The following is a 25998-nucleotide window of genomic DNA, read 5'->3' on the forward strand; positions in this document are numbered from 1 at the left end:
TGTACATGTCCTTCTCCCCCCTTTTCCAGAGTGAATGCAATAGACTTGGGTATATGCTGCCTGTTTTTTCACGGAATATTCTTGTTCCCTATATGAGACAATGGTGACTGTTAGATCTACCCTCCCTTGTTAAATTTATGAATAAAGAGATGAGTCCAGAGACCTTCCAAAAAGTGCACTTAAATCTGTTCTAGTCCTTTTTCTTCATCTTGAAGCAAGGAGAAATAGGAACTAAAATACAGTAAGAGAGAGTTAATCCCCTCCTCAACACCCAAACCTTTGCTTTTTATTTGGAAGTTGGTTGCTATGATTTGGGTGAAGAGAAGAGACTGCAAAAGGATTATAGATCTGTGTTAGTGTTCCCATAATAGAATGAAGTAATTGAAGCTTTGACATGCAAATAAGCTTTTAAAAATTGTATTATAAATAAGACTACATTAACTAATTTTACATCTTGTAAAATACAGTAGTTGAATCAATGGAAAGAATTGATATGCTTCTGTAAAATTAGAAGCAGCATGTATTTTTTAAATTTTAAAACAATGCTATGGTAATACTACAATGTTATGTATGAGATCTGTGAAAAACAGGAATGCTGCACTTGGGACATACGGTCTTCACCAGCTTGGACAATATCCCTGGGAAGTGCTGAACTTGAAATTGCTACTCAATTCCGGACCACTTTTTCCTGATTTGGCCATGTTATTTGCAGACAGTGAAGTGTATCTCCGTGTTGCAAGTAGGACAAAATGTACTCTTGTATTTGACATAATGCAATGATATTTGGTAATTCTTTGTTGTTCTTTTCCCCCTTTTTTTCCTTTCGTAGTAAGAATAAACAATAAATTGTTTCCTTCTGTTGTTTGTTCTGATTTAATTTTTTTTTTCTAGACAGCATAGAGAATTTTAGTGTAAAACAAATTATAGCAGAGAGGTCTATTTAGAACCAAACTGATGTGCAAAATTCTGTAAAGGTAGTAAAAGCAACTGCGCAGGTCTCCAAAATGACACATGTAGTAAGTGTTTCTGTTGTGAAATTAGAACTTTACCTTTTTTCAAAAGTTTGGTAAGTTGAAATTGAGCATGAATATGGAGCTTTTGACTGCTGTAAAAACTTCACTTTTAATACTCAAGCTACTTTTGTATAGCATTGAATTGAAAAGAAGCTCAGGAGCGTTAGTTTTCATCATAATGTAGTTTTTTTGATTAAAATAATATTGTTCTCTTAAATCAGATTTTTGCTTATATTAACTTGATGTTAATAGTCCAGTCTGTACTGATTTATGGACCGTTATACCAAAACTAAAATTCACTATATATTAATTTGAGAGAGCTGATCTACTATGTTTTGCATTTTATGCAGAATCATTCAAGATCCTGCCTCTTTATGTGGGCCATAATTTATCATTAAAGGGGTGCTTTCAACTGATTTTTTCAGTAAGTGATTTTATGGTGACCTAAGTGTGTGTGGTCTTGAAAGTGAATTGTTTTTTAAACTATGCCTATTATTATCCTCTTAGCAGTTTGTGGTAAGAGTTATACTTGCAGAATTCTTTACTGTGGGAGGTTAAAATTAACTGGAACATAAAGCCAAGTGGCCAAATCACATTTCATATTAAATTTTAGCTGCCACTGAACTAAGTAATAGCAGCACACTTCGTCTTGGAATGGTGTTTATTTTGGCTGAGAATGTCTGACTATTGTACAACCTCTGCTGGTGTTACCATTGGTGTTAAAAGAACCAAGAATTGCAGTAGGTGAACATTTTGTAGTAACTTATTTACAGAAGTTTAGAGAAATTAAATGGGGTTAGCCAAAAGAAGTCTAGAGAAATATTTTTTCCCCCTAATTTTAAAAAGTCGATAGAAGAATTTCTGTTCCCTTTGAAATGTGGTGTTTGTTACAACTTGTGATACTCTACAGTGGACTAGTCATCAGCGTGTGTTTCTGAACAGCTGGTACAGTGAGATCCAGATTTCACGGGGCCTCCACCAGTGTGACATCCATTTTATGTGCCAGTGGGCAGTTCCAGAATTTGGAAAGGACTGCTTTTTGGTAAGATGGCAGTCCTGCTGCTTCTTGCATGTCCTTTGCCATGTATAAATATGGTTACCTTTTGATTCCAGCAGAAATTATGCAACTAGCTGGTAGTTCTTTGCTTCTTCCCTTACAGTATAGGAAAATCTAGGACTTGCAGCTAGGGCTTCACAGAGTGAGGTTTTACCTGCAATTTTCTGGGGCCACAATTGTGCAGGTTTATGTGAGTATTTGGAGAAAGAGATACTTCTAAAACACTTCGGGAATTTTCAATATTTGCATAGCAAAATTAGGAACTGTGACTAGCTATTGATAGAGAAGGATGTTGTCCATGGAGAACTGTTTTTTCTGTTACAGAATTATAGCACTGCACAGGCAGCATTGTAGGTGAGCAAAACAGATGCAGTATTTAAACCACACGGGGAGACATTCAGACTGGCAGGACTTTCGTGTATGTAAACACACGAAGGACATAAACTAAGCTGTATGTTGGTGGTAAAAATTTCTAAATAGGTAGTAGTTTAGCTGGTACTACTACTAAGCTGGTAGTAGGGGAAAAAATAATGATTTTTTATTTCATGTCAAATTTTACTTTTCAACTTCAAAATAGTAATGTTTTGCTTTTTATTTCTTTTTTTTTTTTTATCCTCCTTTTGTTTCTCTGGAAGTATGTACATAAAAAGGTCAATGGATAAGAAGAGAAGCAATCTAATGGCAGTTCTAGCAAAAAGAATGCTGTAGCTCTTGATGTTTGGCATAGCATTGAGGTTACGCGATAAGTAAGGGTGCATGTAAAAAAATAATTGATTCAGATCTTTGAGCAGGACATCATGCATAAACAGTGTGAAGTATGCACAAGGAACATTTAAAAAAAATCCTGCTAATAATTGAAGTATTTTTGAAAGTAGGTGTATAATTGTGATTAATTTGATAAACTTCTGTGTAAGTAGAGAGAAGTGCTATGTATTAGATCTAGTGCTTTCACTGACAGTTTTCATCTTGATTTTAGAGTGTGGGAAGATGAGAGCTAGCTTTGTGACAAAGATGGCTTTCAGGACTGCATCGCTAATAAATCAAATATTTCCTTTTAGAAGATGAAAATGCTGTCATCATACTCGCCTAACTAAAAGGTGTGGAAGTAGGTAGACTGGTAGACTATGCTAACTTCAGTCTTTCTGGCCTAGGAATGTACGTGCTCTCTCAGAGAGGGGCTCAATAACTGTGGGCTGTGGCTGCTATAGCACTGCTGAAGTCTGTGCTGCTGTGGTTTTGCTAGGCAAATTTAAAGCTAATTACCTAAAATCATATCCATTTTTCCTTCTAGACATGTTTTAGTATAAAAAGTAGCTTTGTGCTGCTGTAACAGTAACAGTATAAACCTGTAACAGTATAAATTAGTTTCAAACCTAACATGAGGGCTAAAATGGGCAGATGCAGATGTTATCATTGCACTTTCTTCTGAATTGATATTGGCCCCAGTTCTAGAAATGTGTGTTCCTTGTATAGTATGAAAATACCAGGGCAAGCATGCAGAAATCTTCTTCTGGCTGTTCAGCAATGTTAGTGTGATTGGCTGCTATCCATATCCTTATAGACAAAAAGCAAATTTAGAGCATATAGGAATAGATGAAGTTATTTGGTATCTTCTGTGCAAGTTTCTGTGGAGGCTATTTGACTTGTCTGTAGAAGTCTCCTACGTCTGTTTATTCTACCTTAAGTTAGTACTGCAAAGATCAATAAAAATATGTCTCCTCAGGGGATAAATGGGATGCTTAAATCTCTGGGAGCGTCAGCCTAGTACCTTCCTAAGTAGTGAATGTGCATGTGCTTATAAAAATTATTCAGTAACTAGCATTAACTGTCTCACTTTGGGGATGAGGAGATGTAAATTATTCTGATACTATAAACCAATACTTATTAAATCACATAAACATGAGCTGAATACTCTTGTGCTCTCTGAGTCTTTACCTTGCCTTTGCAGTATCTTTGAGGTTGCTAAGAGTGCATGTAAGTTACACCTTCCTAAACTACACCTTGTTCTGTGCATTTGATTTTGTATTCATGCAAAGGTTGAGTCATCCTGGATTCCATACACCCAGGCAAGGAGAATTAAGGTTGCTATGGGAATTGTAGAGCAAATGTTCTACTAAAATTACACTGTTTGTCCATGCGGGTTAAGTCAAGAGTGAACCTCGTTCATTATTTCTGGTTTTTTTTTTTTTTTCCCCCCCTCCAAATCTGAAAAATATAAATGATGCAAACATGGCTTCTTTTCATTAAATTTTTTTCAGCCTATAGTTTAGTAGTAATTGAGCATGTGCAAAGACTATCATTTTCAACCATTTAATAAATGGCAATTTATAAATTAGGGATAATACAGCGTGTATGGTAGCTACTATTCAGAGACTGCTGCAGCATTCATTTTCTTAAGCAATTGCAGACAAGCTAAGATTACTCTTTACAGTTATTAAAATATTTCATTAAATTTTAAGTAAATGGTAGGTTCCTAAAGGAGCTTGAGAGGAGTCAGATTTGAAGGGAATTCAGTCTCCAGCTTTTGTATGCCTTCAAAACTGTCACTTAATTTTGTAAGTAAACAAAATTCAACTGTTCTGTTTTATATACATATATAAAACTGCATAGCATATCATACTCTTACCTGCATTTTTGGAAAGCTACAAGGCTGTTTTCTTTCACAATTAAAGCACAAATACTGCAGTAGTTTCAATTTAGAGTTGACAGTTTGAAAATGAAAATGAACCTTTAAAGAAAACATACTTCAGTAAATCTCTTCTCAGATTAGGGTATCACATTTCATGGCTGCTTGTTTAGTGGCCTTGCTTTCAGTGCGGATTTCTGGGTGGCTGGCTGGTGCAGCAGTGATCATCTTAGCAAACCCTGAACGCAACCAGGTGCATTTACCTTCTGCAACTGTGTTTACAATGCAAATTACTGCTTCCAAGATACACGGGCTATTTTGTTAAGACACACTTAAATGCTGTTTTTATTAAATTAAGTAGAAGATATTTTTGAGTGTTCTCAGTGGTAATAGATGACAATGTAGTATTAGGTGCCTAGCCAAGTTTCAGATATTAAGTACAGAAAGTACTTATGTAAATGCCCTCCAGGAGAAAGTAACCATAGAAATGGCTCATATATTTTAAGCATACCATTCAGTTTACATTATTATACATGTTTATCGAGGGACTTACTATAATCTTCAACTCCCTGTGTAACACCCAAAGTGCTGCATGCTGCACTAAGAAATACGGGAAACATTTTAATTTCACAACAAATGGGAACAGTAAACACTATAGCTCTCATTTGTTACTTAACAAAGACCTGATCTCTAGCAGCTTTTGCTACATGTTCTTATTGTGATCTCATCTCTAATGCTTGGCTTGCAGGTTTTGAATGCTTTACAAACTTTGTGTGTGTTACACAGATGCTTAAAAAAGCAGCTGCTTACCTGCATCTTGGTTGCAATTCTGATTTCTGACAATATGCTTTTAAAGTATGGCTAATAACATGATGGCTAGCAACATTTCCTCCAACAAGCTAAACTGAACTATAGCTGCCTGAATTTGCCATATAATTTTAAGTAGCTTTGTGTAGGTACTAGATGTATACCTGTAATTGATTAATTATTTTAAATTTTTATTATGGTTCCTGTATTTGTCTCAGGAAACATAGTCTTATGTTCTTGCACATACTGCTTAGCATGTTCTTCTGATGATACCTACTGTGTTCTGGGATGACTGCTTGCAGTTTTTCTCACAGAGATCCCCAGTTACCCAGTTACAGTTTTATTGGTAGGTCTAGGCTGGCAGACACAAACCACAAGAATTTGTGGAAAAGTTGCTGTAGAAATGCCATTTAGCCATATTACAGTATGTCATAAATTGGTTACTCAAAATCATGATAGTGTATGTTGAATCACTTCAGTGCTGTGAAGTTAACGATGTCAGCTTAAACCAGTTAACAGTCAGCTTTGGGACATGGGGAGAAGTCAAAGGGGTGGATTTGGAATGCTTTGTCACAAGTCATAGAGGAATGCTTTATTCAAGGCTCAGGAATAGCAAGGTTAGACAGTCTTGATAGTGACAGTTCACTTTTCAGAAAACATGAGGTGAATAGACTGTAAGATGGGGAAGTAATATCTACTTTGATTAAAATTGAAGGTCATTCCAGTGTATACTGCACACCTGAGAGTTGTATAAATCATAGAATCATAGAATGCTTTGGATTGAAAGGGACCTTTACAGGTCATCTAGTCCAACCCCCCTGCAAGAGCAGGGACATCTTTAATTTGACCAGGTTGTTCAGAGCCCCATCCAACCTGACATTGAATGTTTCCAGGGATGGGGCCTCCACTACCTCTCTGGGCAACCTGTTCCAGTTTACCACCCTCATTGTAAAAAACTTATTTCTTAAATCAGAAATAAAATGACAGAAATAAAATTTTATTTTACCCTTGGATGCTACAAGTTAGGTGGCTAACTGGGAGGGGGGTGAAAGGAAATATAAGCATTGTTGGGAAAGGGAGGAAGCACTGGAAGTGTCCATCAGAAATTTGGATAAGTACTATATGGGATATTGGACTACTCTGAATGGCTGTATGTGTGTTGATATATTCCCAGGTGGGATGGAATAATTAAAAAAAAAAAAATTTATTATGGCAGCCAGCTCTTACTGAAAAGCTTTAACTTCTCATCTAAGGACTTGTGGAGTCGCTCCATGAAACACTCTTAAGATAGTTGACACTATCAGAGGAATTTTATTTTCTTCCAGTGTTTTACTACTTTGGTTTGTTTGTAAATCTTCCTCTTCCATAGGGAAAAGAACCTGAAGTTTATGTTGGTTTGGAAGGGAGAAATGTTCTCCTCTTCAGATCTTAAGCAGCAAGAAGGGATTCTCAGAATAACCAGCAAATTTTGGGAGGAAGACAGGAAAAGCTTTTTGTTTGTCGGGTTTTTTTGGTTGTTTTTTTTTTTTTTTTTCAGCCATAAAATATGAAGCAATTCAAGGGAAGCTGAATATCTCAGGGTATTGATTAAGATTAAAAGCATTCTCTAGTTTAGAAAATCCAAGATTGTCTGTCTGCTAAAACATTCTCTGGCAAGATTTGAACTTTTCGTCCGAGTCCATCTCCAAGGACACAAGGTCTTTTCTGTCATTTCTTCCCCTCCCCTGCCCCAGTTTCCTTTCTGTCCTTCACTAACTCATTTCTCAGGTGAGGAGAAGGACAGATTGAATACAGAAAGCATGCATTTAACTTTAAGTCTGGAATTGTGGTCATAAAGAAGTGTGGTAGGGAGTCTGCCTGAGGTAGCAAAGGGAAGCATCTGATTTGTTTTGGCCTGAAGTAGGTGAGCTGTTTTGCTGAGATTTCTGGAGGTGTTCTCAGGGATCCTGCCAGAACTGCTAGATCCTCTCTACTAACTAGCATATGTGTTGCAAGGGCTATGAACCTCTCTCTGGTGTCTCTCTAGTTGCCCAATATGAGAAGCAGAATTCCATAGAAACTCACAGTAGACAGCCAGGTTGTCCTTGGTAGTGTTTTGCATCCAAATGAAGTGTCTGCATAAAGTCCCAGAGAATGTTGACAATTACAGATGTCATACGCTTTTTGGTATTTGAAGATAGATCTGTTAAGTATATCCTGTCTTTTGTTCTTCTGAAACAGATGCTTTTGTGAAACAGGTAGTTAGGTCAGCTCCTTTTCTTGCTGACCTTCTGCCTGTTTTAAAGCATTGAAGGAAAGGAGGAGCTTCCTCCCGTATACCTGATTTGCAACAGACTGAGGATTTATTGGGAAGGTAGATTACTTTTCCTCCTCTGGTACTGGAAAGAATGTTTAAGGCTTCCAGACCCATCAACAAGAAAGACCCTTCTCCCCTTTTTCCTCCCTCACCCAAATCCAACAACCTTATGGGCTAAAGCAATAGTATGCAGATCTACAAAATACAAGGTCTGATTATTGTAGCTGTGCAACTAACAGCAAGGGAGCTTGGAGGTGTGACTAATAAGCTACTGGATAGTAGACCAATGAGTAAGAAGTCTGTAGTCCATCAAATGATTAGTGAATGTTGTCTTCACAAAATAGTGTGATACTATGTTGTAAGGATATGCAGCAAGTGTCCAAGTTACAGAATTTAAAGCTGTAAGATAGGAATTGAATGTGTGAAGAATGAAGCATAGGATCATGTCTAGTATATGAATAAATTAACTAGCTAATTTAAAAAGTACATGACAGGAGTTGGTAAATAACAGCTGCTCCCTGGAGTGTAAATCCTGTGCTGAGGTCCCTGGAGAGCTCATAGCCCATGGAGGTGCTGATGGCATCAATGGAAGCAGCAGATTGGAAAAAGTAGCTGAGAACAGGAAACAATTGAGCCAGACTGCCTCCTCCACACCTTGTTTTCTCCTGGTTGTCTTAGGCTTGGCTTTTAGAATCAGTCCTAATGACATTTGCTCTCTGTTCTATAAGGTTTTCCTCACAAGGAGCCACCCTGCGGAGCGCACGATGAGAAGGCTGAGCAAAAAAAGCCAAAACAAAACCCCAAAAGAAATAATGTTTTGTGAGCTGAGGCAATGAAGATATGTAGCAACTGGCTTTTCAGTTGTTCCCTTAACAGAGATTACATGGGTTCCTGGTTAGGGAAAAGAGAACAAAATAGCGGATGGGGGTGGGGGGAGCTTGTTTTCATTCTCCTCTGAGGGAAGAAATAGAATTGTGAAAGCAGAGGCAAGAACTGAAAAGAAAATGAAATGTGCCCTGGTGATTAGCTGCCATCCTGATTGTCAGAGGTATAGTTCTGTTTGTTCCGTTACTTTTTGTGTCTCTGTCTGCAAATTACATGCCAAGTGAAAATTAACTTGCTCCTTTGAAGCTTCATTGGTAGGATGTATGCGTCTAAGCCTTAATAACTATTATATAGCAAGTCACTCCAATTTTACTGTTCATTGTTTGCTTCTTTATAATAATTGAGGTCAAGCCAGCTGCTACCCTGAGGTGACAATAATGGAGAATTACGTGCCTATTCTCTGTAATGTGAGGGAAGCAGTAATCAAGAAAGGACAATTGGTATGGATGTCATTATCTCGTTCCCTCTTTCCAAGATGCTTTCAGAATATCTCACTTGGTGTTCTAGGATCCTTTCTTCAAGTATTTTTTCTCATTAGCATAGTAATGTTTACAGAGGCTACTGTGGGTCTTCATTCAGATTGAAGCTTTGTGGATAGAATTCCCTTCTGTTTGCAGCTCAAGGAGGTTCTTTTTGGTCAAAAGCTCAGGTTTTATTGTAAGCAAAGTGTACAGATATGTTACTTGTGGAACTTAAGCATGTTTACGGTCTGGTCTTGTACATGTTTCTATACTAGACACTTTTAAAGCTGAAATGCAAAATTCTCTTTATAAGAGATTTGCATTATATATTGCAGTACTTCTAGTAGCAACCTCTGTGTCTAGCTCTTTCACTTTAGTTATATATTAAGTTGTAATTTTGCCTTCCTAGCTTGCATGCTATTGATGGAATCCCATTAAAAGATCTATGGACATGACTTACTGAAGAATAGAGAGAAGTCTATAAATCCTTACCAGAAAATTTCCTTTGCCAAGTAGTAAGATGCACATAGCAAGTGACATTGAGTAGTTTGAGAACGCTTTTCAGAAGTTAAGCCAAGGCAAGAGTTCTCTTGCTCTGCAGCGGTTAGGTATAAATGCTTAACTCAAAACAAAAATGCATTAAATTGGAAAAAAAAAATCACTTTTACTGCGGTTGTAGAAGTTACCTTAAATGGTCAGACTTCTCAGTTGGAGAGGTATACCTTTTGAGCTGGTGATTAACAGTATTTACAATAGTCTTTTGAATGTGTGTTTATGCTCTTTCCTTTTTCAGAATAAATAGTTGAAAGTGGGAAAGCTTCATGGAAATACTAAGTGGGAATTGTGAGCTTGATTTGAATTGGTAGCTAGTGTGTCAAATTCATGACTGGTATGATTGCTTTAGTGATATTGGAGTTCCATGTATCTGTATCTTACATTTTGATATATATGTGGTACGTGTATATATATATTATACTTTTACATATATTGGTTGTCTGTTTTAACTTTTAATTTTTACAATTTGATGGTTTGTATTGTTGTTGATGAAATACAGGTCAAGATTGCAAGAGGAGTCCTTGCTCAAGGTCAGAATTGATGACTATATTAGGTTTACATGGCAACCCAATGTATTGGGTTTACAATGACTAGAAGGTTTTTATTTTTTGTGTGTGGACTTTTTTCTCTTCTGTCACTCATCTGCTTTTGCATTTAAGAAAAGCAGTGTTTTATATTAAAGGAAAGAAAAAACCAAACCCCTGTGGTATATGCTTGTTTAACAATGAGAACCAAGGTCCTGGCTCATCACTTAGGACTTATTCTAGGGTGATTTGAAAAGCTGGTCTGTCCTCGTGTCCTTTCCCGATGTCTTCTGAAATGTTTTTCTTTTGGTACTATTGTCTAAAAGCAAGAAACTAATATTTCCAGAAAGTGTATATGTGAGTGTGATAGAGAGAGAAATCATGTTTTCGTATGACACTTCATTTATTTAAAAAAAAAACCCAAACAAACCGACCAACCAACCAAAAAAACCCCCAAAAAGTGAAGAAGCAAACTGGCTATTTCCCAGCCTTTGAAGGCAGTAAACTTCTCACAAGGGCAACTTGACTTAGAGTTGGTAAGAAAGTGATCCGTGTGGCATTTCTGTTACTATTTAAATGTCTAAAGCTTTTCCCACACAACTGTTTATTTTTGCAGATACTCTGTTTTTCATATAAGCAGTGTTGTTTATTTTCCCATGTTTTTAATAATTGTTTTCAACTTGCATGCAGTCAGTAATGGAAAGGATTTAAAAAATAAAAATCACTGCATTAAATCTTTCAGAGGAATTGCCTAGAGAAGTAGGCAGACAATGTGCTGTGCAGAGAATACTACAGTAGAGGAAGAGTTATTAACTGATGGAGCCAAATGTCTCCTTGATGAATGATTTCTAGCACGTCACAGGGGAGCTTGACGATATAGAATTTCTGTGGGTTCAGCACTAAAAGAATATTTTCATTTTTTCTCTGGAGTGTTTTGGATTTTTTCATACACATGGGTATATGTATCTTAATACCTACTATAAAAGAATTCAATATGTGTGAAGATCAATACCAAAAAAGGAAAATGCCATACGTTAAAATTTAAATTGCTCATGTGTGTATCAGATTGTAGCTGCGGAGGTCTGAAGAATCTTCCTCAGGTTTTATATTCCAAAAGAAGGGTAGGAAGATCTGAAGTATTTAAATAGTTACATAGAAAGACAGGATTGGTGACACTACTTATTTTCTTAGCCAGCTCCACATGGCCTGTATGACAAAGGGAGAGTGTCTGCTTGCCCTTTGAGGTAATATGGCTGATGTCATTCATCCTTTGCTTCAGGGAGCTTGAAATCACGGTGTCTTGGGAGATGCCCCCGAGACAGCTGTGGATTGGGTAGTTTTGTAGATGGCTTAAAGCTGGTGTTTGCTTTAGGTTGTTGTGATGTGCTGTGTTAGTTAACTGAAATCCTGTAGGACCAGTAATTCTAGAAAGAAGGATGTTCTGATTATCATAATACCCACCTGGGCTGGACAAACAGACTTAGGCCTGTTAGTCCTGGAGTCTGGATAACAAGAGCATTTCCACTGTAAATAAAATCATGTCAAAAGCAGTCATATGCTCTTCCCTTTAGGTGTAGCTATTTATTTTTCTTCCTTTGAAGTTTCTATTTATCTTTATTTTAGGATGGGAGGAAAAATCTTTAACAGAGTTTATTATTATAGTTAATAATTGGAAATCTCTCTCTCTTTCTAGTTCCGGAAACAAATTGAAGCCTTAAATAAAAAATGACATTCAGGTTTTGTAAGGTGATTTCTCTGCATGGGAAAGATTAATATATCATCTAGTATTTTTAACAAAATATTGAATTACTGTAACTTTATCTTTTAGCACAGAAAATAGCACCTCAATTTTTCATTATCATTTCTTGAATTAATTTTTAGCAGCTAATTTTAGCTTATTTACTGTGTGAAAGAATGTTCTTTCTTATTATGCCTGAAATACATTTCTTTGCAATCCCAGGGTATCTCATAGCTTTTCCTGCCTATCTTTCACATACTGTGGGAGTGACCCCGAGAACAGAGTCATTTCTACTTACCCATTTGTTTGGGATCTTGTCACATAACCCATACATCATGGTTGGCAGTGCATTCACAACAGGAAGATCCAGGAGGTGCAATTCCAGCTGCGAAGGAGTAGTTAGCAGTTGCTGTGGCTGGGGTAGGTAGGGAAAACAATCACAGGATTTTAAGATCAGCCAGGAAGAGGAGGAAGCAGGCAGCAATAGAAGCTGTGAATTGGCTGTTTTGGAGCAAGCGGTAGAGAGCAGATGACCTACTGAGGAAAACATCAGGGATGATTTTCATTGCATTCAGTCTTCTGTGGGGGTGTCATTGGGTAGCAGGTTTCTTTGAGGGTAGTGTTATTCAGAAGAATTGTATTGGGTTTGCTTGGCAAGGTTTTGGTAGCAGGGGGGGCCACAGGGGAGGCTTCTGTGAGAAGCTGCTAGAAGCTTCCCCCATGTCTGATAGAGCCAATGCCAGCTGGCTCCAAGATGGACCTGCAGCTGGCCAAGGCTGAGCCCATCAGTGATGGTGGTAGTGCCTCTGTGATAATGTATTTAAGAATGGGGAAAAAAAAAACCCCACACTACAGCAACAGCAGCCAGAGGAGAGGAGTGAGAATATGTGAGAGAAACAACTCTGCAGACACCGAGGTCAGTGAAGAAGGAGGGGGAGGAGGTGCTCCAGGCACTGGAGCAGAGATTCCCCTGCAGCCTGTGGTGAAGACCATGGTGAGGCAGGCTGTCCCCCTGCAGCCCATGGACGTCCACAGTAGAGCAGATACACACCTGCAGCCTGTGGAGGACCCCATGCCTGGAGCAGGTGGATGCACGCAAAGGAGGCTGGGACTCCATGGGAAGCCTGCACTGGAGCAGGCTCCTGGCAGGACCTGTGGAGGGAGAGGAGCCCACGCTGGAGCAGGTTTGCTGGCAGGGCTTGTTGACCCCATAGGGGACCCATGCTAGAGCAGTCTTTTCCTGAAGGACTGCGCCCTGTGGAAAGGACCTACTCCAGAGCAGTTCATGAAGAACTGTAGCCCATGGGAAGGACTCACGTTGGAGAAGTTCGTGGAGGACTGTCTCCTGTGGGAGGGACCCTACACTGGATCAGGGGAAGAGTGTGAGGAGTCCTCCCCGTGAGGAGGAAGGAGCGGCAGAGACAATGTGTGATGAACTGACCCCAACCCCCATTCCCCGTGCCCCTGCGCCACTTGGGGGGAGGGGGTAGAGAAATCGGGAGTGAAGTTGATCCCGGGAAGAAGGGAGGGGTGAGGGGAAGGTGTTTTTAAGATTTGGTTTTATTTCTCATTATCCTAATCTGATTTGACTGGTAATAAATTAAACTGGTTTCCCCAGGTCGAGTCTGTTTTGCCCATGATGGTGATTGGTGAGTGATCTCTCCCTGTCTTTATCTCGACCCACGAGCCTGTTGTCTCCCCTGTCCAGTTGAGGAGGGGAGTGATAGAGCGGCTTTGGTGGGCACCTGGCATCCAGCCAGGGTCACCCCACTACAAGAATACAGACAATACCTGAGAATTTCTGGCAGGCTAAAAGGTCTGAATCTCCTTCAAGCTTCAGGAGCAGCTGTGAATAGAGAACACATAATGTGGTTTGCTTGTTCTCCTGCTGCAGGCCGCAGATGGAGAAAGGAACAAACTATGCATATGAGCTGGTCTCTTCCTAGCCCAAGGCTTCCTCTTACTGAACGTTTTGCAGTTAGGTAAATGCAGGCCTATTAATGTTAGATATATGCATGCATATAATTCCTTTTAATACATGTAATCCTGATAGTTCTTTCAGTTTTTCTATTTTATATCTAGCACAGAGTTTTATTTCTGAAGTTTGAGTGCATTTGTGGGAATATGCGGTTTCTTTTCCATGTTATGAGAAGCTATTTATAGGTGAAGAGGGGGTGCCAAAGCTGAAAAAAGAGTGGAAAGAGAAGTGGGTTGAGACTAGGTGAGGAGACAGGGGCAAATAGTCTTTGCTGTTGTGAAAAGTAGAGAACTACTTACTTTGAGCTGTCTGTATTTCCAAATGGGGAGGATGGACAGCTGTAAGGTACTGAAATAACCCTGTGTAAGAGCAAAGTCATTCAAAATTAAGCAAGTTATTTCACTTTGGAAAATGAAAGTAACAATTTAACTTTCTCAAAATCAAAGCTTTTCATTCTGGTTTTGAAACCAGCTTAGAGTGATGATAAATCAAGCACTCTGCCTCCCCTTCCCCTGAGACAGCAAAAAGCAGACCCACAAGTAAGAGGATAATGCTATAGCTGCATGGCCTAGTGCCTATCCTGATAGGGGTTAATGTGTTTAATGAGTTTTGTCTAGCATGGTTTGGTGTTTTTGTATTAGCTCCTCTTTGATTTACTCTTTTTAGAACAACCACACTTCAACTCTTTTAAAATCTGTTGTCAGTGACTTTTTTAAAAAAAAAATTGGCAAGCATGTAAAAAAAGTTCACTTATTTCAATAATATATGTTATTTCCTTCCCCTTTTGCTACAGAGTTCTATGACTCTCTAGAATAGGGGAGGTTCTTCCTTTTTGTTCTGTTCATTCAGCACCTTAAACAGAGTGGTTTTGATCAGTGCTTGAGCAGTAAATGTCCAGCAAGTTCTAATACTTTGAATCCTACACAGAAGTTGCTGTTCCTGGTCTCTTCTGCTGTGTCAGGTCTGTAGAACAGCTGCTGGTATCAATACTATAACATGAAGCTAGATAGCACAGAAAGGATGAATCAAAGAGGCTTCTTTAAAACTATCTTAGGTCAGCTAGAGAATAGAAAGACTCAGAGCAATACCTTGTTTTGGATAAAGGGAGAATAAACCATTGATGTTATTTAAATTTCTCCTAATCTAGGAAGAATATAGTTGATAAAAGCCTGTTGATAAAAAATAATATAGTTGATAAAATATAGTTGATAAAAGCTTTGGGCTAGGTGATAACTGCAAATAATCAGTTAATTTTCCAAATGTTTCCTAAGCTCTCTGGTCAGTTTATCTTATGCTCCTGTCTTAGCTGCAGAAGAATATAGTTGTCCTTTATTAAGGGAGAGGGGAAAATGGAAATGTTTGAAGTTTTCAAAGTTTTATTTTGGATTTTATTTCCTATGGAAGCAAATCTTTGGAAATGTAAGCTGTTCCTCACCCAAAAAAAAAAAAAAAGGTAGAAAAAGTAATCACTTAGAAATGAAAATAGAACATTTCTGTCGCTGCGAAGCATGAGAATGTCAGGTTTTCAACTTCATGCTCTTATTCAGGATGGGAAAAGGAGGGAAGCAGTTTTCCACACAGTCATATTGTGCAGTGTTCCAGGGAGAAGACGATCTTTTTTCTCCTAGTCATTCCTTCATTTGCTTCCTTGAGCTCTTTTCCTGAGGGAGGAGTGTTTGCATGGGTGCGTGTCTCGTGGTGCTCTTGTTTTTGTTTTAGCTTTGAAGCAACCCTCTGTCTGTGCTGTGGAGCTCAGTTACATGGTGTGTGAATTCTCAAAGCAGAGCACTGCCTGGGGTTCTAGCAGTTCCCTAAAGCTGTGTATTGTGGGGGTCTGTGTCACCTTTTGACTGATCTTGTTTTCTGTCAGAGGGAATTAAAATTGACTGTGGCTTCTACTGAAGCTTTGGCCTCTGTTTTAAATGTTGACTATTAAAATGTCATTATTGTAACCTTCAGCAAGGCATTTAGCTAAATTTCCTTACAAACCTTGCAACAACAGCTTTTTGCTTAATTCTACTCTAACTTGTTTGCAAGGATGGTTATTTGCGTCTTTTGAGTTCAGTTTCCTTTCTTGCTTTTCAGTGCATTCAACGTATACTTTTTTGATCAGTTTATTTACCACAGTGTAGGGAGGCTACAGGAAGCACACCATACTTTGAAAATAATAATAATGAGAATAAAAAAGTCATGAAGTTCATAATAATACCTTTTTACAGTATAGTAGCTTGGACAAATGGAGCTTGAATCTTTGTTGCTTATGAAGTCTTCAGATATTTTTTCTGAAAGCTTTGGATACCTCTGCTTATGGATACTTATAAGTTTTTGCAATAAGTTTTTTGCAAGGTAAGTGTAAGAAAAGAGGCTTGTCACGTGCATGTATAATTTCCTACAGGCTGTAAAAACAGAGAGAGAAGTTTTAAACATCTCCATTTTCTTTTGGCTTTAGGAAGGATTTTGGAAGCTTGCCAATTTGTTTAAAGAACAGCCTGCTCAAATAACGTTGTTTTTATCTGCTGTACAAGCATGCATTTCATCTTCATCTGGATGGTCCAAATCTAGAAACAGATTAACTTTCTCTCTGACAGCTGGTGTTCATATCTGATAGTAAATAAGTACTCTAAGTTGCATCCTATGCTAATGTCTGTAAACTTGCAAGTTACCTTATTTTGTAAAAATAATTCCTTACTGATGCTTGAGAAATAAAAAATGTCCGTTCTTAAACTGTCATTAGATATTTTATGTAGGAAAGAAGGAGGAGGGACAGTGTAGCTTCCTTGAGTGTCTCAGATCACATATAAAGGAAAGAAAATCTAAGCCTAAATTAATAATGGAGAAGGAAGTAGATAGAATTTTCATACTTTTCCTTATGAAGACTTTCAGAAAGTATGAGTCACTATTAAACCTACTATGAACCTACTATTTTAAGAGACGATTTTCTCTAACATAGTCTTGACATTTTTACAGGCCTTTGGTAGTCTCAAGCCCTTCGTTTTTGTAGGTAAGTATATGGTATGTTTGGATCAGAACATTAACATCCATTTGTGGTAGTTCTTCACATTTAGTCACTATTTCAACCCATAAGAATTTAACAGCTACATAGTGATATTTCCTATGACAGCAGATGTTTTTGGACCTTTACAGATGATGAGCCAAGTTGAGGGACAACAAAAGAATCTTGTACAAGCCATTGAAGCTCTCCCAAGTTCTGGGCCCCTTTCTGCCTTGGATCAGGACTTGCTGCTTTTAAAAGCTACCTCTGCTGCCACCCTGAGCTGCCTTGGAGAATGCCTGACTCTGTTACAGCAAAGCATGCATCAAGTGGGTCAGCATCATAACAGGACACTGTCATCAGGTGAGCACAAGCTCTCTTGGGTATTATTTTCTGTGCCTTGGGGTTTTTTATTATGATACTAAGCAGGCGAAATTAACCGTTCCTCAGAGAGGCAAGTTGGGGTGAGCAGCTTGTAAGCTTCTACAGCCTCAAGTATCATAATTTTTTTCTTTGCCTAAAAAAAGATGCAAAATCTATTGACATCAGAATAGAGGAGGAAAAGAGGTTGTCCTAAGTCTTCTCAGGGAAGTCAGGTTCTGAAGACAAGATTACAAAAAAAAAAAGGGGGAGTGGAGAACAGGTAGATAAGCCTGTATTCTTAATTATAGTGCAGAACCTGCTTGGTTGTTTTGTTTTGCCTTTTTTTTTTTTTCTTTTTCTTTAAGAGTGAAATCACAATACAGATTTGTTTGATAAAAGTACATGTAATATGACACAATGCTACCATGAAAATCATATTTCTAATTTTCTACATGGAAGGATGCTGCTAAGGCAGATTTATTCCAGTCTCTGGTTTTCTTTAAATCTGGAAAGAGTTCTCCATGCTGCTACTTAAAAAAAAAAACCTGTGGCAAATTTTTATGAGCCTAAAATGTCAAACAGTGTGATTCTGCATTGAACTCTGCAGGCATGAACCCCTCAGTCCCCATGTAGCTCAATTTTTTTTCAGTTCACCCAGTTCTATGTCTCTGTCCATAGTGTCGGAAGTGGGACCTTTAGCTTTCTGAAGGGGTGGTCAGTGTTTTTCCGTACACAAACTGCACTGCCTACTCTAAGAGCAGGAGCAGCAGAACTCTGGGTGGATTTTTATGTTTTCTTCAGGTGCTTCAACAACATCTCCCCCAACCTGTCCTTACTTAGAGTAGGTTTACTACAGGGCAGGATATGCCCTCAGGGCTGCTGAGACAGCTAAGTAGGAAGCCCTCTGAAGAATTCCCATTGTGGGGAGCATAGAAATGCGAGAGAGTCAGCTGAGAAGTAGACAAATGATGTAAAAAGGGTTCTTGGAAAAAACAGCGTAAAAACTTTGACATCTATACTATGGTATATCATGACTTTCCTGCATCCAGATTCTGATATATTTCATAAAGGAACATAAATAAACAAAAAATTTTCTTATTTTCTGTATTCTGGTTTTCTTGTAAAAAATGTAAAAAAACCTTGCACATATTTAAATAGTAATGATAAAGTGCATTTAATTGAATTCTTTGATATAATTTTATTTCAAAAGAGAATGGTTTGGAACAAAGATGAAAAGCATCCTTGAAAGAAAAGTCACCTTCTAGTTTCAAAGTCCCTGAAGGTTGTTTTTCATGTCCATATGATCTAAGTGAACTGTCAGAGAGAGACGACTTGAGTTGTACATGTCCTTGAATCTGTGTCCAAATAATTTTCTGTTAAATCAGTGTCTGTGTTTTGACTTGATAATGATTTTTGAGGATCTGTGCACAAGAACAGAGAAAAGGCAGCATAACATTAGTAATTGCTGAAAGGGAATCCCATATTTTTTTGAAAAAAGTGGAAAGCCACAACTATAAAGTACTTAATAAAATTTAATAAGTGTTTTTGTTTGTTCCTCCTCAGACTTTAAACTTGTACAAGAATCCTTTCAGGAATTAAAGTTCTGTAGCACTGGCTCACACCAGCATCTTTGGTGTAACTGTGAGAACCTGAATGCAAACAGTTAATTCTTCCGTGTGTACATGTGCTTAGTCTTTGGTATGTAATTTAAAAAAAAAAAAAAAGAAAAGAAAACAAAAGAAAAAAGAACTAAAAGCTGCTGAAATATTTAGTCTCCTCTCCCTGACTGAAAGAGCCTGTGAAATGTTTTTGGTTTTGTTTTCTTTTTTTTTCCATTTTCTTTTCCCCAGGCCTTGTTACGCGATACAGTTGCCTGAAAGAACCTGGCCTACAAGTCTTGATTACTGTTTTTCCTACACACTTAATCTTGTCCAGGCTTACTTTGATAGACTTAACATTTCTGCTGAGTTGGTAGAGTTTCAGAGTCATCAAAGCTGCATAAACTCATACCTAATCAGACTAATGCCTTTAAGTAATCCTCTAGCAAACTCTAATTCTGAGAGATGATACATTTTATTTCGATTCTGTGTCCTCCAGGTGCATTTTTTAAATTTTATACCTAGAAGGTGCAACCAAAGGGTGACCTTTACTGCCACCTGTTGATACTGTTGGGTGAAAATGACTCTTGCTAGTTTAAAAGCCGTATGTTCCTGTAATAGGAAGTCTCAAATGCCTTTCCCATGAGATGTGATGGCCCTGTGCAATTTATTGCCAAGTGTTTCCATCCCAGTGCTGTCTCCTTATCTGCTGCATAGTGTCCAGGATACTAGTGGGCATTGTGGGGCAGGATCCACAGAATTTTGTAGAGAGAGACAAGATAGGAATTTGATAATTTATTTTCTTGCTTCTAGCCCACGGTTCATTAAAGCAGTCCAGTCCAGCAAAGCAGCACAGTCCTGCTCATGTGGAGTGTGAGAAATGATCAATGGCTTAGCTTTGGTGGTTTGAACTTACCCTTGAGTTTACCTTCCTTCAGCATCAAAAGCTCTCACTATTATGCCATAAACAGAGAACTGCCTGAAAAGTAGATGATATATCTGCTTTCTCTGCTTTCTCTGTACCTTTGCTCTGCTTGTGTCCTTGAAGTCTTTATGGCCAATTACGCAAGGATTGCTGACTTCTCTGTCCACCATAGGCCTTGCAATCTTACTGCTTCTAAAGCAAGGACTTAAAGTAGCTGAGAGTTTCTGACCTAGTACTTACAGAATGCACTCATGAAGATTATAATTAAATAGTAGCTATTTTAAAAAGATTTACAGACCTTTATTGTTTTAAACAGAAAAAAAATCCCCTTTCTTTTGATGTAAATATTTTTATTGCTTTGTTTTCCAGTAATACCAGTAGAAAGAAAGCAGCTTGGCAGTCACTTTACTGGAAACTTACCCAGAATCTAGGATTGTGTATATCTTGACTTTAAATATTTTTATGGCATCCTTTGTCATGGAATAGTTTAAGGATGATATGATTTTTCCTCTTCATTTTCATGCTTCTCATGAGTTGTCAGTCTTAGACCTCAAGCCTACAAGCAGACATGAAGATTAAACTGAAATCTTCAATCTTGTCTTGAAGGGTAGTCAATACATGTTTTATTTCCACTCTAAAGCTTCAAGGAAGGGTTTTTGTGATTGTCTTTTTTTGTTAGTGCTTGATTTTGGAAGTGCATCAACAATAACAGTGAAGGAAAACCCTGTCTGTGTTTGTACTTTTGAGTCAAAATAATGTCAAATTAATTTCTAGCTGTTGTTATTAAAGGTATGTGCATTGATCACTGGATAAATTCTTTGGGTTTTTTTTTTCTTTCTTTGAAAAATATGCTGGAGAAGGATATTATTAGCTGAAAGTGTTGGTTACATATAGCGTGAGTTGAGAATCAGGGATTGCATCTATGCAAGCTTCTTTGGGTTTGGGAATTTTGCTCTTTTTTGTAGGAGGGAGAAAAATGTCAAAGATTTTCTTATTGGCCAATGTCACCACTTAGGTACATCTAAAGTGTTTGCTAAGCTGCATTAAGTGCCTTGTGACAAGCTTGAGTTCATTTAGCATGCAGACAGGAAACAGGTGCCTTTTTAAAATAAAAATGTAGAGAAGAAACTTTTGTCTTCACTTCAAACTTTAAAACTTTTAGTGTTATTTTTCTGCCTGTGTAGCCTTTGGTGGAAGAGTATCTCTAGAGCCTATTGACTGCTATGGTTAACATCCTTCCCTCCCAAACGGCGAACAGAGCAAACTTGAATGTTTGTTTTAAAGTAGCTTTACCAGCTTATGTTGTGTTTTAAGTCTGTTTTTTTATTTTAGTGTTTTGGCAGACAGAATCCTGTCTTGTAGTAGCAGCCTGCAGAGATAAATCCCTTCTTTTAGTCTGCATTTCACATTAGCCATTAATTTACTGAATAAAGCAGCTCCCTGATAGGAATTCCCTCCTATATTTTTCTGTTTCTCACTTGCCCAGTTTTCCAGTGTAAAATAGAATGTTTCTTTTTTCTGAGAATTTTTTAAAAAACAAAACCCAAACCCTTCCTCACTATGGATTTTCTGAAGTTTATCTGAACATGCAAATGCTGCTTATTTTGGCTCCCATGGCAGCAAATGGATTGAAGATGATTCTGGAGTTGGGGGGAGGGGGGGTGTCTTTGAACTTTATTTTAGCAGATTCCCTGTTGCCTCCTTTTTGGAGAAAATAAATGGACAGAAAAGACAAAATGTAGATGCTTTCAATTTGGTAACAAATGACAAATTATTCTCCTGCAGCTGAGATGGTAGGAGGAGAGAAAAATGAGCAGAGCAGTCCTCTTTCTTGCTTAAACTCCCCCCTGTCCCACCCCTAATGCTTGTGGGCCGGGAAGGGTGAGGAAAGAAGACAGAGGAGAACGTATTCTTTGTTACTGTTGTAATTTACTAAATTTGGCATGGTCAGTCAGGTCTCTCTTAAATGCATCATCGCTAGACTTGCTTCTGTCAAGAATAACCAAAACAATTTGCTGTTCTATCTAAATGCTAATACATTATTCCTTACATGTTCTTCTTTCTTTGGAAGATAACGTTATTTTTTAGTCCCCGCACAGCATTAGCAAATACAACATTGTCTTTCTAATCTGAAAAGCAGATGTGCAGCTGCTATTTGCTGTTGCTGGGTCAACCTGCTGTGGGATTCAGCACAGAGACAAAGCTGTCGTATCCATCCCTGGCAGGAGAAGGAGTCCAGATCTAATCTTGGTCTCTCCTTGAGGCCTACTGTTGCATTGTTAAGGGGATATTTGTTAGAGTATAGTTACAGTATATTGTAAGAGTTTTATCAATAGATGTTAGCTTACAATTGTGCTAGGAAAAAATGTAAGTTTGTTGTGGGTTTTTTTTTTTTAATTTAGTCTATAAACCAAGACCAGAGGACTTAAGACCAGAGGACTTAAAAATAGAAAGATTTTTGTTATAGAATTGAGGCAGGTGTTAAGCGTATTTCATCCATCAATTATCATGCAAAAATGTAGTTTGAAGATACATAAGGTAGCTAGGAAATCAGGACCAACAAAAGAAAATTATCAAAATTGCCTAACTGAAAAATCTCCCGTAAACCTTCTCTTTTGGGGGGGAATTTCCCTCCCTTCTGCTGTGTGCACTTGTGAAAGGGAGACACGTTTCTCCTGAGGGCATTTGTGTGGGATACAGCCTATTGTGCCATCTGAAATAGATGGGTTTTTGTGAACTATAGCATTGCTATAGGGAAAGGAGAGTAGATTGTGTCTGGATGCTGTACTTCTCTTATGTTAGAAACATTCTCCTGTGCCTTGGTGGATTTGTCTGCTGTGCGTTCATCACAGTGGAAATTGGTGTTGAAGGGAAGCGGGGAAGAAGCTCACTTTTGGGTATTTTCTATAAGAACTCTCATTGTGTACATATGCACTGAACTTCCAGAGGAATCAAGCATGGGTTTTCTCTTCTGGAACCGCAGAACCAACACCGTGCAGGTAGAAGAGATCTGGCTGATTTTACTAGTTGTGTATCTGGTACATCCTTTCTAATTTTTGCATAGTTTACTGCAGAAACAGATATTTTGTTTTAATTAGGGTAGTGCTTTGCATAGTCTTAAAGCAAATAGTAAAGTAGCTGTGTAGCTCTGAATGCTTTTATATAATTTGTGACTGCTTTTCTGGAGAATTTCTTTAGAATTATGAAATGTATCAAAATAAGAAATGAACTTACCTTTCTGTCAGCTGTCTTTGGCTATGACTGAGAGCAGAGCAAAAATCTGGCTTAAAAACAAAACAGTGACAGCGGTTTCTTCCTATTCTTATCCAACTCTGAAGATAAACTTTATTTCTCATAATATGTTTAGTTTTTATATCTTTTTTTTTCTTCTCGAAGTCTTTCAAAGAACAGGAATTGAACTAGTGATACAAAATTTTGAGTGCCGTAAAGTGGCAAAGATGGCAACTCCATTAGAGTGGATCGGGTTATTTACAGATGGCAGCTTAGTCTGTGGAGAGTAAATTCCAATAAAATAATTTTAATTTGATATGGACAGAACAACTACCTGTAGTATTTTGTGGTAAGATTAATTTCTACTAGTGCAGATGAGAATGTTTTGGATGTACAACTGGTAATGTGAGTGAGGTAGGAGCCATGTTGTGTCCTTTCACTTTCTATATAGAGATTGTATTCTGATCTTAGTTGATTTTAAGATCATTTCTGATGAGTTCTCTCTTACTTTGCTTTTGCCTGAAAAGTAGGCTACTGTATTAGGTATATGGCAACTCCCTTGGGATGATACAAGAATGCTGATATCTCAGAGTAAGATTTGTAGATTAAAGATCATCAGAGGTTCCCTGATGGCACTTTGAAACTGGGCATGGAATTTTTTCAACTTGTTCAGAGAGCTGACTTCTTATTTTTTTAGATTTCTGTGGCGTATGACTAATATCTTTTACTGTATATGTCTCTTCTGCAAAGTAGTCAAGTTCCAGGCAGACAGAATTTAACAAAACAATTTTTCTCATATGCAGAGGTGTTGAGGAAACAGATGTTCTTTATCCTTTGAACATTAACTCTTGGCATCCTACTGGTGTTGGCGAGGTTATAATGTGTTGTTAAGATCTGTTTAAAAATTGATTAAGCTGACAAGATTTGTTGTTTTGTGAGGGTAGCATTGCTCTTGGGACAGGTGGAAAAACATGCTTGCATAGTTGTAACAGTTTCTGTTTCTGTAAGAGAGTCTCTAAAATGTGTGGAGAAAGACGAAGTAGATAGTCTTCTTACAGTGTGTTTGTACTGAAGAGGAAAACTAGTATAGTGTTTTTAAAAATATGTAAGTGATGGTGAAGTAAATGTTCACACTTATTTCCCCCAAAGCGAGGTATTTATTCAAGTGGGAGCTTTTTATTGTACTTATTTACAGAAATCAGATTTTTAAAAAAATATATTAAAAAAATAATTGTTTACAGTCAAGGCCAAATAGATTGTGTGTCAGAGAGAAAATGGATAGCCCAAGGAAATGATTGGATGACTTATTTTCAAAGATAGGCATAAAGAGAAATCAGTTGAATTTTTTTTTTTTAGTCTCTCTGTAATAAGAAAATAGCAGCAATAATCCAATATTCAGCTGTTTGACAGGGAGAAACTGAAAAAAATTGAAAAAATTGTGGTGGGAGTCTGTTAGAGACCACCCAACCAGGATGATGAGGCAGATGAACTATTCTATAAGCAGCTGGGAGAAGTCTCACAATCGCGAGCCCTTGTTCTTGTGGGGAACTTCAACCTACCATATGTCTGCTGGAAATACAATTCAGCAGAGAGGAAACAGTCTAGGAGGTTCCTGGAGTGTGTGGAAGATAACTTCCTGACACAGCTGGTGAGTGAGCCAACTAGGGAAGGTGCCCCGCTGGACCTCTTGTTCACGAACAGAGAAGGACTTGGGAGTGATGTGATGGTTGGAGGCAGTCTTGGGCATAGTGATCATGAAATGATAGAGTTTTTGATTGTTGGAGAAGTAAGAAGGGCGGTCAGCAGAACTGCCACCTTAGACTTCCGGAGGGCAGACTTTGGCCTGTTCAGGAGACTGGTCGACAGAGTCCCCTGGGAGGCAGCCCTAAAGGGCAAAGGAGTCCAGGAAGGCTGGACATTCTTCAAGGAGGAAGTCCTAAAGGCACAAGAGCAGACTGTCCCCAGGTGCCGAAAGATGAGCTGGTGGGGAAGACGACCGGCCTGTCTGAATAGAGAGCTTTGGCTAGAACTCTGGAAAAAGAGGAGACTACGACCTCTGGAAGAAGGGGCAGGCAAGTCAGGAGGACTACAAAGGTGTAGCGAGGTTGTACAGGTAGAAAATTAGAAGGACCAAAGCTGAGCTAGGGCTCAATCTGGCTACTGCCATAAAAGACAATAAAAAATACTTCTTCAAATACATTAGCAGCAAAAGGAGAGCTAAGGAGAATCTCCAGCCTCTATTAGATGGGGGAGGGAATGTAGTGACCAAGGATGAGGAAAAGGCTGAGGTACTTAATGCCTTATTTGCCTCAGTCTTTAATAGTAAGACCAATTGTTCTCTGGTTATCCAGCCCCTGGAGTCAGAAGATAGGGATGGGGACCAGAATGGAGCCCCATAATCCAGGGGGAAATAGTTAGTGACCTGCTACGCTATTTAGACATTCACAAATCTATGAGGCCTGATGAGATCCACCCAAGAGTACTGAAGGAACTGGCAGAAGTGCTCACCAAGCTGCTTTCTTAGCATTTACCAGCATAACTGGGGAGGTCCCAGTTAACTGGAGATTAGCGAATGTGACACCCATCTTCAAGAAGGGCCAGAAGGAGGATCTGGGGAACTGCAGGCCTGTCAGCCTGACCTCAATACCAGGAAAGCTGATGGAGTAGATCATCTTGAGTGCCATCATATGGCATGTAGAGGATAACCAAGGGATCAAGCCCAGCCGGCACGGGTTCAGGAAGGGCAGGTCCTGCTTGACCAACCTGATCTCCTTCTATGACCAGGTGACCTGCCTAGTGCATGAGGGAAAGGCTGTGGATGTTGTCTATCTAGACTTCAGTAAAGCCTTTGACACTGCTTCCCACAGCATTCTCCTGGAGAAACTGGCTGCTCATGGCTTGGACGGGTGTACTCTTCGCTGGGTAAAGAAGTGGCTGGATGGCTGGGCC

At 38.5% G+C, this 25998-nt stretch overlaps 1 protein-coding gene across 1 annotated transcript in view; it reads left to right on the top strand.

The window, feature by feature from the left end:
• The window catches only part of OSBPL10 (oxysterol binding protein like 10), a 122940-nt gene that overhangs the window by 51757 nt on the left and 45185 nt on the right, over positions 1-25998 (top strand). Inside the window, exon 5 of the mRNA XM_072853923.1 lies at positions 17085-17295. Coding sequence (XP_072710024.1) covers positions 17085-17295 — 211 coding nt within the window. The remainder of the gene's footprint in view (positions 1-17084; positions 17296-25998) is intronic.

This window comes from Ciconia boyciana, chromosome 2 (assembly GCF_034638445.1).
Source record: "Ciconia boyciana chromosome 2, ASM3463844v1, whole genome shotgun sequence".
In the NCBI taxonomy this organism is placed as follows: Eukaryota; Metazoa; Chordata; class Aves; order Ciconiiformes; family Ciconiidae; genus Ciconia; species Ciconia boyciana.